The 15,047-nt window shown below is 40.8% G+C and overlaps 1 protein-coding gene across 6 annotated transcripts in view; it reads right to left on the minus strand.

The window, feature by feature from the left end:
- Positions 1-601: 601 nt before the first annotated feature.
- Positions 602-15,047, minus strand: part of LOC132106718 (NHS-like protein 1) — a 96,675-nt gene continuing 82,229 nt past the window's right edge. For 5 of the 6 annotated variants that reach the window (XM_059512671.1, XM_059512672.1, XM_059512674.1 and 2 more), the window contains exons 3-8: positions 14,853-14,977; positions 12,580-12,772; positions 11,352-11,483; positions 6,731-9,871; positions 5,015-5,141; positions 602-2,558 (exon numbers count right to left, since the gene is read on the minus strand). In XM_059512671.1, coding sequence (XP_059368654.1) covers positions 1,934-2,558; positions 5,015-5,141; positions 6,731-9,871; positions 11,352-11,483; positions 12,580-12,772; positions 14,853-14,977 — 4,343 coding nt within the window. In that variant the 3' untranslated portion in view covers positions 602-1,933. The remainder of the gene's footprint in view (positions 2,559-5,014; positions 5,142-6,730; positions 9,872-11,351; positions 11,484-12,579; positions 12,773-14,852; positions 14,978-15,047) is intronic. The other variant, XM_059512673.1, reaches the window with a different exon arrangement.

Genomic DNA, 15,047 nt, shown 5'->3' on the forward strand with positions numbered 1-15,047 from the left:
TATCAAAATGGAAACTACTGCGGAAACAAAGACAGCTACATCTTGGATGCCCTTGAGGTAAGCTAAAACATACCAAAATTTTATTTGAAAGTGAACCAACCCTTTAATGAGCTGCAAGCGCTAATCATCAAAAAAAAAAACTTGACATTTTTACTTTAATTATAATGAATCTAGAATATATTAAAAGTGTAACTTTTTGAAATATTACAAAAAATAAAATTTTCACAATATTAATATTCCACAATTTAAGATGCACCTTTTATATACAGTATAAAATCAAAGTTACATGTAGGTTTCAGTCATAAACAGAAACGTTGTGAATTAATGCATTTGGAGAAACAAGGGGCTTACTTCTATCTCTGTTGCAGCCAAATCATAAACAAGTATTCATGACCTCCGTCATGATAGAACCTCTAAAAGATCAGATTGGTCCAGGTCACTGTATTGAGCATTAAATGATGGTCAGTAGGACAGAAAATAGGGTTGATGACCCTGCAAAGCCTCTGGAGTTGATGTACGGCTGTGGGTGCTAATGAGATTGTGGTTTGGGCTGGCAGCTGACAGCTGGCAGTGAATCAAAGACCGAGACAAGACAGATGGGCAATTTTTAAATATCACCATGTTTTATTACAGAGACATACTCTAGAGGGTTAGCAGCTTGCTTCCTCTTTTCCATCATTCTTTTTCTGATCTGTGTTTTCATCAGTAGAATGGGTTAAAGAACAGAAGATCTATGACCGGTGAATCTGAATTTAAAGACCACAGATCTGTAGGAGGTCCCATCTAATCACACCTCATTCACCTCCCTCTCAAAAAGCTCACCTCCAGATACAGTATATCAAACCACATTCTGGCTACTCTAAAATAAATACTCTACAAAAGGAAGTCACTCCTAGCAAAGGGTTCTAAAAATTTACAAATTCTTCGAAAATAAGATCAGGTGTTAATTAACATTTCTGTAAGTATAAAAAAAACATTATAAAACTGCACAAGAAAAGAAAACACTTGAGATGTGAACAGGAGAATTAGTGATTAAGCGATTACTTTCGCTAGCTATTGACAGAACAGAATTCAGGCTGAAAAACGGCCACACATTTCAGCAAGTTAAGAATGTCCTTTAAAGTAAACCGTTCATTTGATTCAAGTAAGAGGTCAGAATTATTTTTTTTAAATAACCAACACAGACAAAAAGCTTTTTAAATGACAAATAAAAGAAGACGATGAATACAGTGCAAACCTACACACCAGAAACCAAACATAACTGCTTCCACAAACAAGCCTTCGTTACTCCAATCCCAATTCCTTTTCCATTCCAGACACTTCCACTGGTCCGAACAGTATGGAAAGATAGCCACTTGAAGGAATTGCTCGGTGTGCCCTTTATCTTGGTCTTTGAAGACCGGCGTACTCAAGCGGTAAGGCGCTGACAGAGCTGACTTGCAGAAGTTTGAGATGTGACGCACCACAAAATATCCATCAACTTGAACTACTACAGCCAAAACAAGTAGTCACATAGTCATTCCTTCATTACGACTTTCGTTAACTGTTTCACCAAAACAAACAAAAAACCCCCCACACAAATCTGACTGATACTGCTTAATAATGGAAATAAAAGGCTGAACAACATAAGAGAACTAATTGCTAAGCTTTGGAAAGATGAGTCTAGTATTGCCACTGAAAGCAGAGCTCTCTCCGAAAATAAGGTCAGATTGGATTGGTTACTTTTTTTCTGAAGAGCTACAGATAGAGCAGTATCTCATCTACTACTTGAGTTGACTGCTTGATCTTAGCCTGCACTACAACATCAGACAGTGCTGCCTGGATTAGCAGGCGGCAAGACCTTCTAGAGTTCAGTCTCTCCTGGTCTTCTGCCCTCAGTCAATCTCTGGTGCCGAGAAGACATTCTGCCTTTGTCAAGGAGCCGTTTGGTATCTTAACTGCTGTTCTGCTCACATAAAGTGCTGTTGGAGTCCTGAGAGATGGGAAGGGGTGTGTCTGATGGAGGAACAGAGCATGGGTCTTCACAGTCGGTGAGTTCCCCATCCCTCTCGCAAATAACAGTCATGGGGCTGCTGAGGATCCGGCTGCGGGCATTATACTTGCTGCTGGCAGCGGAGGGCGGTGTGCGAGATCGGCCGTACTTTGGACCGATTAATGATGGGGACGTTGAAAACATTCCTTCGTTGCGTGCCCAGTCCTCAGGCATCCTCTTGTTCCGGCTTGGTGAAGAGCAGGGGCTCTCGCCCGTTGGAGATGCTGGATCGAATGAGGAGTCGAGAGAGCGAGTTCTCTGAAAGCGTGGGTCGGTGCAGCGCAGCATCTCTGCAGCAGACATGCGGAAGCTGGTCTCAGAGCGACTGCCTTTCTTCAGCAGGAGGGCCTTGAAGGTGTCACTGCTTGTTGCAGATTTGCGCAGGCTGCGCTGGATGGAGCTCGTTTGCCGTGGCAGAGAGGAAGTCAAGCCGGGGCCCATTCCTGTAGGGGTGGTCGGTGGGGATAAAGGACCTCGTGAACGATCCTCTTCTGATTCCTTGCGGCCAAGGACCTTCCGCTTTGACCTGGAGACAAAGATGAAGTAATGTCAGGTAAATTGTTTTGTCAAAAGAGAAGCAGGTAGCACTTTATTTTAATGTGTCCTTGTTACGTTACATGTACTTACTAATATAATAACAATTATGCATAATTGCATGAAAGTAACCCTAAACTAAACCCTAATCCTAACACCATATATAGTAAGTACACGTAGTTAATTACTTTTACTCAGTACTTAAATGTATAATTACACTGTAACAAGGACACCTTAAAATAAGGTGTAATCGAGAAATAAAGCAATGAAAGCAAAAGAAGAAATATAATTTAGTAACACTGTTAAAAGTAATTTTTAGCAAATCTGTAGCAATACTGTACATTATAATGCTGTGATGCCTAAATTCACTTCAGCATTTAAAACAATTGTTTTTCATTATTTTAATTTCACACACACACACACACACACACACATATATATATATATATATAATATATATATATATATTAGCTAAAGCTTATATTAGTTAGCATTAGGCAGTAGAATATCAGTTAATTTAGTAAAAAAAAAAGTTGATTTTTTTTGTGTTTGAAACTATTATTTAAAGACAAATCTATTGACAGAGCTGCCACTTAATGAAAATGCTTCACTTCAGTTAACAACTAATCTAACTACTCCTTGCAGACTTGAATAAGATGAGTACATTTTTGTGATTAATTTTTTCAGTTTTGATGAGCCTATCCCCTTCATTGATTTCTGTTCCTCTTTCTCATCAAACTCAGCTAGCACCCAGTAAACCGAAACTTCACTTCACTTGGAAAAGCAGGATATAAATAGCAGGAGTGTGTGTGTGTGTTGTTTAATACAAATTCAGTGCTTTAAAAGCCAAACCAAAGAGGAATACTGCAAGCATTGCAACTTTATGGAAGTGCAGACATAATAGAAGCTTAATCAACAAAGCAATCTGGGCAAAATGCCCAGCATCATTTTAACCTGGAGGGCTGTACATTCACCCAACCAGTAGGGGGACTTTGGGTCAATGAACACTAGCATGTGTGCCCAGGATCAAATCAAATTCATTAGCATGGCATAACTGCTGCAGATTAGGGAGCGTGGGATTATCTGCGGGATGGAGCAGAAATTCATCCCAAATCTGAGATGCGCTGGGAGATTATAGAGCTAATCCCACCCTAGCATCATCACGAGACGAACAGCCATCGGCTAATTACTTGCCAGCCCGCACCTCATATGTTGGGGGGTGTTCATGTTCAACTGGTCCAGGCTGAACAAAAGAGAAGAAAAAGGAGGATGGAAGAGATCAGGGAAGACCAAGGACGAAGAGAACAACCGATATGACAGATAGTGGAAAAATTACAAGGGACGTGGAAGTAAGAGTTGAAAGTGTCAGATATACAATATCTAAAAATCCTAAACAAATCCTTTAAACAAGATAAATATAAAAAATGCATATATGCATATATATCTCCTTAAAACAAGATAAATTTACTTCAGAAGCCAAAATGCATAAAGTGCAGAGATTATTAATTTGTTATATTAAAACACGATATATATAAAAAAATCACTTCGTTTTAAGATTACAGCTGTAATAGGATTTATTTTTTTAACCAAAAGTTTATGCTCATCTTGTTTTAAGCCTGTTTATATATTTTGAAATACTGAATGAATACCAATTTTTTTGCTTGTAAAACAGAGTAGGTCAAATCTTGAGATAAATGCTATAAACACTGTGGTTGTAATCTATCTGTCACTGCAGCTTTATTATTTGATTCATCTAAAGCTCAGTGCTTTGAGAGTGGCAGTGGGCAAACCGTAGGGATTTACGGAGCACTTAGTATCTGGTGCTCTGTCACACTACATCTAAACTGGTCTTCCATTTCAAGGAAATCTTTTGCTCTAATATCTGTGTGAGATTGCAGCATTCCAGAGCAGAAGGAAGAGCAAAGCCGCACACACACACACTGTAGAGGAGGAAACCAAATCCTCTCAAATGAAATTGTGTGATGTGCTGAAGAATTTCAAAAACCTGCCCAATACACGTGACTATGGCAAGCCTGCATACGTAATACAGCTGTGTGAACTGAAACACAACAACATAATGAATTTTAAATAATGCCCCATTCGGTATGCATCAGAGATGTGTTTTCATGTGAAGGACTACAATAAGGCTATGACTTTTTTATGACAGAATTAGAAGAGAGTGCATGTTTCTTCAATACAGCCAAACTATATATAAGCATCCAGTGGGGTAATACTTTTTTTTTATCTGTCAGACAGAGACCACAGAAGCCATACTCTTTACAGTCTGCTTTCCTTCCACGCTCCATCTTTGATGAATGTATCTGAGATTGGATAGGACAGCCCGCTTTAAAATTATGAATGCGGTTTATGGGACAAGGGAGGGATTGAGTGGAAAGGAAGTAGACCAGACTGGAAAAAGGACCACAACAAAGTATTGTGGGAATTTACCTGTGAATGGCGGCAAAGAGGTCCTCTGTGGTGCGGGGCCGTGTGGGGGTCACCATGTCCCCACAGCTGTCGCTGCTGATGCTAGGAGACTGAGTGACGTCCAACGTGCTGGACTCGAACACCTCACCTGGTAGAACATTCATATATTAAACTTGTATAATAATAATAATAATAAAAATTATTACTATATATATATATATATATATATCTTTAAATACATACATATACATGTATATACATAGAGAGAGAGAGTTGTTATAACACCAAGATCAAAAGTGTTTAATATTTAAAAAAGCTTCTACTAAATGCATAAATGTAATGTAAATGTGCTCTGATAATAACAAACTCAGCTGTCAAACCGATATGGTCTTGCTCATAAATACATGCCTTGCATTCTAGAACTTGTTACTGTTACGTCAAAATGCATAGGCATGTTTGGACAAACTTGTCTAACAAAAACATTCAAAGAATGGAGAGGAAAACCTTTTAGGCAGATGTAAAACTCTAGAGAGCTTGAACACTGATAATGCAAAATATAAGAAAGTCAGTCAGTCAAAATCCTACATTACATAAAAGTACCAAGAAACATCACACAGCCGTCAATATTCCAAGGACATGCACACTGGCATCACGCTGTTCAATTATAACATGTATAAAGGATGGTAAAAAGCTGTATGGTTAAGATTCTCTTACACTGTTTTGGTCGTATCCATCTTTCCAGAGTTCAGTTGCTCTGCTCTCTTCTCATCTCACATCTGCACTTGCCTGAGCTGCTGATGGTGATCTCACATTACGCGCTCTCTTCCCTAGCTCTACCTCACATTTCTCCTCCTATACCCACTGTCAGCTCCACCCCCCGCCCCATCCCATTTAAAAGCTTTCCCCAGGGAATGCTCTCCAATTCTATCCTGACTCTGGCTAGAAGTGTGAGTGTGGTTACTGTGGTTACTGAAATTGATGATGTTTAAAGTAAATACCTATAAAAGTCCTGATTTGTAAGCTGCACACTAATATATATATATATATATATATATATATATATATATATATATATATATATATATATATATATATATATATATATATATATATATATATATATATATATATATATATATATTCTGTGTGTAGCTACTCTTAATATACATTAAATATTGAATAATTTATTATTATTATTATTCATTTACATTTGTCATGTCATGCATACAATTTGTAACATGCATACAAAACATCTATGTGAGAAAATGAACAATAGAAGGATATAGAGGAATAGAAGAATCAAAAGTCAAAAGGGACAGATGGTGGGGAGAGAGGAGGGGTGGCTGAATGAATATAGATTTGGGAAAAGAGAGAAAGAAAAGTAAAAGTACTGAATCCAAAGGGCTGCTGCAATGATGTCCCATTCTAAGCCCTGATTCACTTAAGGGTGGAGGTGAGCAAATAAGCCACCCACCTCTAGCATTAAATGCACAAATGCACTCATACACAAGTTCTCTTTTTCTTTACAATGCTGTTTTAACACAAGCTGCTAATGTGTATCCCCTTGTTCCTGACATCTCTCTTTATGTAATTTAGAGCTTGAGATCACAATGTCATTCAATAGTGTCTCTGACTCTTTAAAAAGGCCAGAGTATTTAAATTTGTATGATCTTGTGACATCCAGTTTTATAAATGATCTCCAACCCCACAGAGTAAAATTAGGAAAATCTAACTCACCACTTTCATCATCTTTAGAGCTAAAGGATCCTGTGCTGCTGGTATCATCTCTTTCTTCATCCTCTGCTTCAGAGGTGCCCTTGTCTGCATCTGGAGTAATGGTACCAGGAGTCTGGGAGAACTCCTTAGCTTCACCATTTGTGGGAAAAATGTCTCTTATCTCCTCAGGAGGTGCAAAAATGTCAATGCAATCTTTCTCAGTTGCCTTTTCTTCCTGTTCTGGCACAGTTGTGGGGTCTAGATCTTCAGCTGTAGTCATAGAGATTTTATCGTCATTCTGAGCACTCAGCAAATCACTTACATGATCTACTGAGGAAAAGGTGAGAGAAAACTTGGGCTTTTTGGAAATCAGCGGAGGCTTCTTCTTGGGTGTCGAGTTTTGTGGCATTTCCGCAGGTGATGCAAGGGCAGTCCCAAGACCATCTACTTCAGCTGTGGCCTTAACCTTACCAATATCTATGGAACCTTTTGTAAAGCAGGATGTCTCCTCAGAATGTGATATCACACAGTCAGGTTTTGCTTCAACATGGCTTTCCTGGATGGAGTGTGTCTTCTCTGAAGATGATGGCCTTAAATTTGGAGGTATGCAAGGGATGCCCTGAGGAACTGTGGGATGCCCTATTTTTTGAGGCTCTGGTGATTGGGGTCTAGTGAACTGGCTAACACCATTGTTTTCTGGCCATTTTGCTGGCCGTAGCTGCACACTCTGCAGGGTCAAAGGGGTGATGAGAGGCATGCCAATCTTACTAAGCTCCTCAGAGTGAGGTGACACTGGTTTTCTTTCTAGGTTCACTGGTTTTAGGCCACCTTTAATTTCCTTTAAGAAAGCAGAGGAAGGTGTAGGTTGTTGATTTTGGGGTGGAGAATAAGCAGGGAGTGGTGGAGGAGGTGGTGGAGGGCTGAAAGAACTATTGAGGCTTGACAAGACAGGGTCAGTCAACACTTCCGGAGGTGGAGGTGGTGGAAATTCAGGGGAGGAATTGATGTAAGGAGGGCTCATGGTTGCTTGTTGATGGTGGGTTGTGGTTAAAGGAGGTGGCGGAGGGGGAAATTCCTGGTCTATAGTGCACACAGGCCCAGAGGGCGTTAGGGGAGGAGTAGAGGGTGGAGGATTAAAAGGTACAAAAGCCACAGGACCCACTGGTAGAGGAGGTGGAGGAGGAATATTGTTCCGGTTGGAATCAGAGGTGTTGGAGGAAAGAGAAGTGGAAGATGATGATATGGATACAGATGAAAGCAGGGATGATTTTCTTTCGGGTACTCTGGGTTTGGGCTTGCCAGATGGGGACATGCATCTCATGAAAGAGGGAACAGGTGTGCCAGCTGTTGGAGTGTTGGATTGACTCGAGTATCCACTTGATGGAGAAGTCAACCGATGTATCCTATCCGGTGATGAGGTGCCTGTTTTAGGCTTCACAGACATACCACTTCCTTCCTGAGTATGAGGAAGATCAGCCTGGTTACCATTGTGGAGACTTTTCCCATTTGCCATATCAACCACTTGCCCAGCAGAAAGTGAATTGGTGCTAGGTGACCGTGTCTGATCCCCAGATGGGCGAGGGTACTCCATGTAGTAGCCCCAGGAGTCTGCATAATCTGAACGGAGGCTACTAGTGTCACTATGAGAAGGTGTGACATGACAAATGGAGTACACATGAGCCATCCCTGTAGCTGACACACCACTGCTGCCTGCACTGATGCTGCTCTGGCTCCTGGAACGAAGCATCCAGTGGTCCTCATAGTCACTACAAGGACTATGAGATGGTGAGGTGGAGGACCCTTTGCCTTTTAGCCCGTTCTGAAGTGACTGTTGGAGCGTGGCAATCAAGGACTCATTGAGAAGTGGACCATTGTTAATATCTGACTGTCCAATACTGGCAGTGGGAGGGCTGGATTTCTTAGGCTTTCGTCGTAGAGAGTCTGTGCGTGCTGGTGGAAGAGGTGGTTTCTTAGGCTTGCGTAGAGAAATGGAACGTGACAGCGACCGGTCACTGTACAAGCTGTTTTGGTCTTCTTGCTGACCCAGGCACTCATACATACTGTGTCTTGCTGCTCTTCCTCCTATGCCATGACCATGGCCGCTACCCTGGCTCCTTGACCTAAGGCCTGAATCCAGATGCATTGAAGTGTAGTAGCCATCATTGTCCATAGAGTAGAGTGAACTAGAGTCTGTGCCTTTTGAGGAGCGTTCAAGGCTATTATAGAGATGATTTATGGGTGTTGAGCAGCTGGAAGATAGTGTCCTTATGGGCAAGACATTCTCAGGAGTGTCATAAATCCATTGCTCGTCTGAAGACAGTGTTCCTGCTGCAAGGGTGCTGTGGCTGTGCAAACTGCTATTGGACTGGCCAGTCTCACTGCAGGAATCCTTCATATCTGCATCTGGTGTGTGTGATCCTGTGCCCACACTACTGGTGCTCTCACTGTTGACAGCTGAGACCATGCTAAAAGGTCTAGCTTTAGTGTACGGTAAGCCAGCAACTGGGCTCTGGCCAGGGCTTGATGTGGTGTGAAGTGCGATAACCTCAGCAGAACATGATAGAGTAGCATTGGGTATAAGGGAGGTTGAGTAGGCAGCATGTGGGGAAACTACACAGGCTGGACCCGAGTCAGATTCCCACGTACCTCTAACCTCCTGAGATTTTGGCCGTGCTTGGGTGCATACCCTGGGGGCATTCCTCATGTGCACCACAGTATCATCTACTTGTAATTTTCCAATCTGCTGAGTTGATTTTGCAGTGGAGTCTTCTTGCCTGAAAGGAGTGCTACTGTAAAGGGGCTCTGGGTTAAGAGACACCCGTGCACCTCGTGGCAAGCTGTGAAAACGTTGGATATCATTGCCAAACTGTGGTGCCCTTACAACAACTGAATTTCCAGGGGAGCTCCTATCAGAAACTGAAGAGATGTTTGTGGCAGAGTTGGAGATGCCGGCCATCTGAGCAGCAATTCCTTGGCCCTTCTGAGCCCGTATTCTTCTCACAGAGGGTGGGACGATTTTCACATTCTCAGTCTGGCAGCCAGAATCTTTTGTTATAGATCGACGGAGAGTTGAATTCCCACTTATGACTCGCCCAAGTGTTGAGTACTGTCCAGGGATAAACATGGACTGAGGCCGAAGCTGTCCTCCACACCCTTTAGCAGCTGCAGAGAAAAACAGAAAAGAGACAATTATGACAAATACTACAGCGGCATGTTTCTCTGCCCTCCATCTCTCTGTGACATTAGCTGCCAATCAGATTAACCCTCTCAACTGAGAGCTAATTAATTTGATTAGCTGCAGCCACATGTGGCATGTTAATGACTTCTGGAAACTTGGATTAAAAATGATATCTTAATTACTGGTGCCAAATATGTTGTCCATTCCTTAGTGTCAATGAGAGTACTGTGTGTACTAAATCAACGATCTTAGGGGGACAGGCACAACAGCACGCTTCCACACAAACCACACATATTTAGGGGCTTATTCATATATGTATGCACACATATTAGAGTTTAGTTGAAAACCACAGGCTGTTAATGCATTATGCCTCCTGTTACCATACACACACCGCAAAGTGCAACCTTGTACATCCTTAAAGTCATGCTCACTGTTAGTGAATAAATTACCAAACAAACATAATCATGATATTCTAAACCATTAGACAGAGACTTGTCTTAAAAGCATTTCTATTAGATCAACAACCTCAGCATTTATAAACAACACAGTGGGACTTAATGTAGATTTATTGTGCATCACTATCAGAAAAACTTTAAAGAGCTTGACACTCTCTTTCTCCCCCACACCCATCTGTTCTGATAAAGAAGGTTGATTAAAAGCTTATCTACAAATAGAAAATACAAATAGTGATGCAGAATGCCCTTTCCCCAATCCCCATAATCTTGCATGTGCGCAACAGAAATGGCATTTTAACTGTATGCTAGTGTTATTGAAAATGGCTATGCATGAAACTTGCTCATAATATACACACAACTATGATGACTATCTGCAATTTTCTTTCTTCAATGTCGTTTTACCCCCCCCCCCCCCATTACTTCCCTGATAAAATATGAAGTGTTTGGCCAGAAGAATCTGAATAGAGGATTATGCAGTGGCTTCAGTTGGCTGCAAAGCAAAATGTAGCATGCCTCCTCCAACAAGGACTCCAAAATCAGCTCTCACATACACTAACAGGAAGCAAACTAAACAGAATCAGGGACTGTGACCCAGGGGAGCGGTGGGAAATGGAATGCCGCTGGATGCAGCTGTTGGATGCTGAGATTATATAACAGAGGGCGTTGAGAGTATGCATGCAAAGACTCACAGTGAAAAGAGAAGTAAAACAAAATCCCCATTCAGGGCACTAAATTAGCAAATCTATACATGATTTGAGAGTAGACTTATGAGACAGATATTTTAAATAGGAATACATTTATTTTGGATAGAGAAAAAGCTCAGATTAGGATAATTCTAAAATTCTAAAATCAACGCAAAGAAAATGCATTGAGATAGGAATGTGGCACGGTCATGTCAAACTACATTAGATGGTCATGACAGCTACAGTACTACATGAAACTCAACTAAATGGAAACAGGTGAGGCAGGAGCAGCAGCAGCAGAGAGAGCTGGCAAAGCCATACCATACCTAGTTCCTGTTGGACGCTGTCAGGCACCCCTGAAATAGTCTTTCTTCGCTTAACCTTCTTGGGCCGGCGGACGAGAGTGTCAGTGTTTATTAGGGAGCGGCGGATGCTGGCCTGCCTGTCAAACGTCTCCCCTGGAGACCAGTTGACGAGGGCAGACAGGCAAAAGGGCCAGTTAGTAACATACATGCATCACACATGCAGCGCGCACACTCATACAGTTCCAGTACAACTTTCATGCAGAGCCACACACATTCTGCATAAGCAAATGATGTGAAAACCAAAGACAAAGACAAAACTGCACACATATCTATACTAAATTATGTTCAAGTGTGTCTGTGTCAAAAATGCATCTATGTTCAAGATTGGGTGGACAATAAACTCATACAAACTGCATGTTCTGATCTGTGGTATAGTCGAGGAAAATCTAGATCTAAAATATATGAAGAGACAAACCTTGCTTGAAATATAATATTAGAAACTGTATTTTAACTATAAACGCACTTTTGTGCTGTAAGATGTGCTGTAGCACTACAAAAGTGAGGGAACTCCAGAGACTGGGCACTGTTGACTAAGCTTCAGCACGCTGGGATGTCTGACTAAGTCATGGAGCTGACAGACTGAATTAGTGTGTGTGTGTGTATGTGTGCTTTAAAGTCTAATGCAGCTTCTTCCTGAGTCATAGTGAAGTTCAGAATTTTTTTTTTATTTTTTTTGAAGGGATTAGAAATACAAGGCTTATTCTGTCTGAGGAAGAGACTATGTAGTAGGTGAGACTGTTTTCTTTTTGATAAGGTGTGTGTTTGTACTTCACAGCGATGAATTTGTAAAACTTATTGCTCAAACAGATAATCACTCTCTAAGGTCAAAGAGATAGAGGAAATGACAGAACTGTTAATATGAGAAATGTTAATGCATTCATACACATTCATGTTCGATCTACTTAAATGGTCATATATCCATAACAGGCAGCAAGTAGTGATCATGCATGCAGTGCTCTAATGTTATGTACAGACAATAAGTTATTTGGAATTACAAAAAAAAAAAAAAAAAAAAAAAGATTTTGGTTAGAGATCCACATGTAACAAACTGAGTGTAACGGACCAACTATATGAATTTTAGACTGACAAACATAAGGACTCTTCAGAGACACAACATAGAAGTGACCTTTTTTTATGTTTCTGCAGTGCTGGCTGCTTTGACTAACAGCTTATGGGATATATTTCTTACCTGTGACATTGATGGGGACAATATCTGTGAGAACGGCCTGAGCCTGCTGCCTCATCTTCTCTTCTGGAGTGGGCAGGGGCGGAGCTTTGGACCCTGACATTTGTCCATCAACCTCAACCCCCTCCACCTCCCCTGGACTCTGTTCTCTCATTTGGCAGGTGTCTTTCTCTTCCTCTCCTGAAGATGCTGTGGACTGGAAAAATGGGAAAAAATACAGTGAGTTTCATTACTGCAGTGGGCTTATAGCGATAAGTAAGCAGAAGAAAAAATAAAAAATAAAGCATTTTTGAGACGAGTAGGGTGTTTAGAAATTGGAGCCTCCTACACCCCTTATTTCTCTTTAACTTGTGTACCGTATTTTTCGGACTATAAGTCGCACTTTTTTCATAGTTTGGCTGGTCCTGCGACTTATAGTCAGGTGCGACTTATTTATCAAAATTAATTTGACATGAACCGAGAGAAAAGAACCAAGAGAAATGAACCAATAGAAAACATTACCGTCTACAGCCGCGAGAAGGCGCTCTATGCTGCCAGAGCGCCCTCTCGCGGCTGTAGACGGTAATGTTTTCTCTTGGTTCTTAGTTCTTAATAAATGCGACTTATAGTCCAGTGCGACTTATATATGTTTTTCCCTCATCATGACGTATTTTTGGACTGATGCGACTTATACTCAGGTGCGACTTATAGTCCGAAAAATACGGTATTGTTTAAGGGTTTGTGCCCCAACTTATTGGAGCTCCAGGAGTATACAGAGCAGTTTCATGGGTTACTGACCACCAAACCACACATTCACATAAACACACTGAGAAACTCAGAAAGAATAGAGAATGAGAACTGATTGAGGGGAAAAACCAGTTACAACTAGACCATCTGAAGATTCAATCTGGCCTTCCCTCAGCCCCCCTTACAAACCAACTGTAGTTAAATCAACGCAATACATTTCATTATCCATCCAGGTCACTAACAATAGTGTAAAACCTATTCACAGCTGCCTGAGGTCTTGTTTTATGTTTCAACATTTCAACATGTCCTGCCTCAGTCAGAGTGGAATGACTTTCAGCGTAAAATAAAGAGTACTTCTAAAAAATGCAGCTTCTACAAAAGCTTTCGCCAATAAAATAAGTGAATGAATTTTTACAGCCAAAAAAATCCGCAGCAAAAAACTTTTCAAAAGCAGAAAACTATTGTTTTGTATTATGATGTCAAGGCATTAAAATAACATCCCGAAATGTGAAAAAAGGTTCTCCATGACATAGCAAAAAGCAGGAGAATGAAGAAAAGAAAGAACAAGAGATATAAAAACAAACACAAAAGGTCTGTCCAGCACTGTAACCGGAGTTAACCTCAATCCCATGGGCTGGGAATGCAGGTCTAGGGTGGTAAAAAAGGTTAAAAGGGCATGGGATCCATTAGGGGGGGCTAGGGGTAATGGGGAGACAAAAGGACCCCTGAATCTTTGCTTTTACATGGTTTGACCTTTCCAGGTCCCCTGAACACAGTGTGCACATTATAAACTAGAGAATGAGGGCATGGGTAAGATGGTCATGTTATAAACAAAACTGCATAATTATTTCTTGTGAAAACTTTCAAGATTGTCCAATTGAATCAATTCAGTTCAAGTCCTTTTCTTTCAAACCTGTCTTCCATGTGCACAGGCTGAACAGCAGCTTTGTAGAATGAAAAATCTCAGTAAATAACACAAGCACAGTTGCTGCTTTCTAACACATTCTGAGTAACAGTTTCATTAGAGTGTCAGTCTCCTGGGGCTCTGCTCTCATAATGGGGCCACACATGGCTGACAACATTAATGAAGCCAGCAGAGATACTGAAGAACTGAGGCAGGAACTCCACAGAGGCACATGTGGGAGGCTTGATTCAGTACCCAGAACCCATCTGCAGACAGACACTCTCTCCAGCAGAGGGTAGCCAAATCCTACAGGCTTCCACACAGTCACTGCAATCACAGACCAGTTCTCGGTACTGATTTCATAACAGATCCTTCTTTTTTAACTATAACAAATAATACACTTTACACCACTTGAATTCATGTGAAAAAGACTGGATGTTTCAGTACTTCTGAAACCTGGCATGGATAAAAGAGTATAAAAAGTCTTAAACTTATATTATATTCAGTACATACATATATGTAAACATACTATAAACAGCAATAATAATTGTTATAATTATATTTTATGTGAATATAAAATAAAATATAATAAAAACATATATAATAAAATATCAAACCAGTACTAATGACCAGAAAAAATGGCTACCTTTTTATCAGCTTCATCTTCTATATTCTCGTCCTCATATTGGGAGTTTGTGGAGCCTGAGAAGGTGGGCCCCTGTGAGTAGTACTGTGAGCTGCGGAAGCCGTCTTTCCTCAGTTTATCACATTCTGTTGGAACAGAGCAGACACATCAGGACAAGTTTGAAAAAGTTTTTAAGAACTTTCAAACATGAGGTAT

The sequence above is a fragment of the Carassius carassius genome, chromosome 27 (genome assembly GCF_963082965.1).
Source record: "Carassius carassius chromosome 27, fCarCar2.1, whole genome shotgun sequence".
NCBI classification, from domain to species: domain Eukaryota; kingdom Metazoa; phylum Chordata; class Actinopteri; order Cypriniformes; family Cyprinidae; genus Carassius; species Carassius carassius.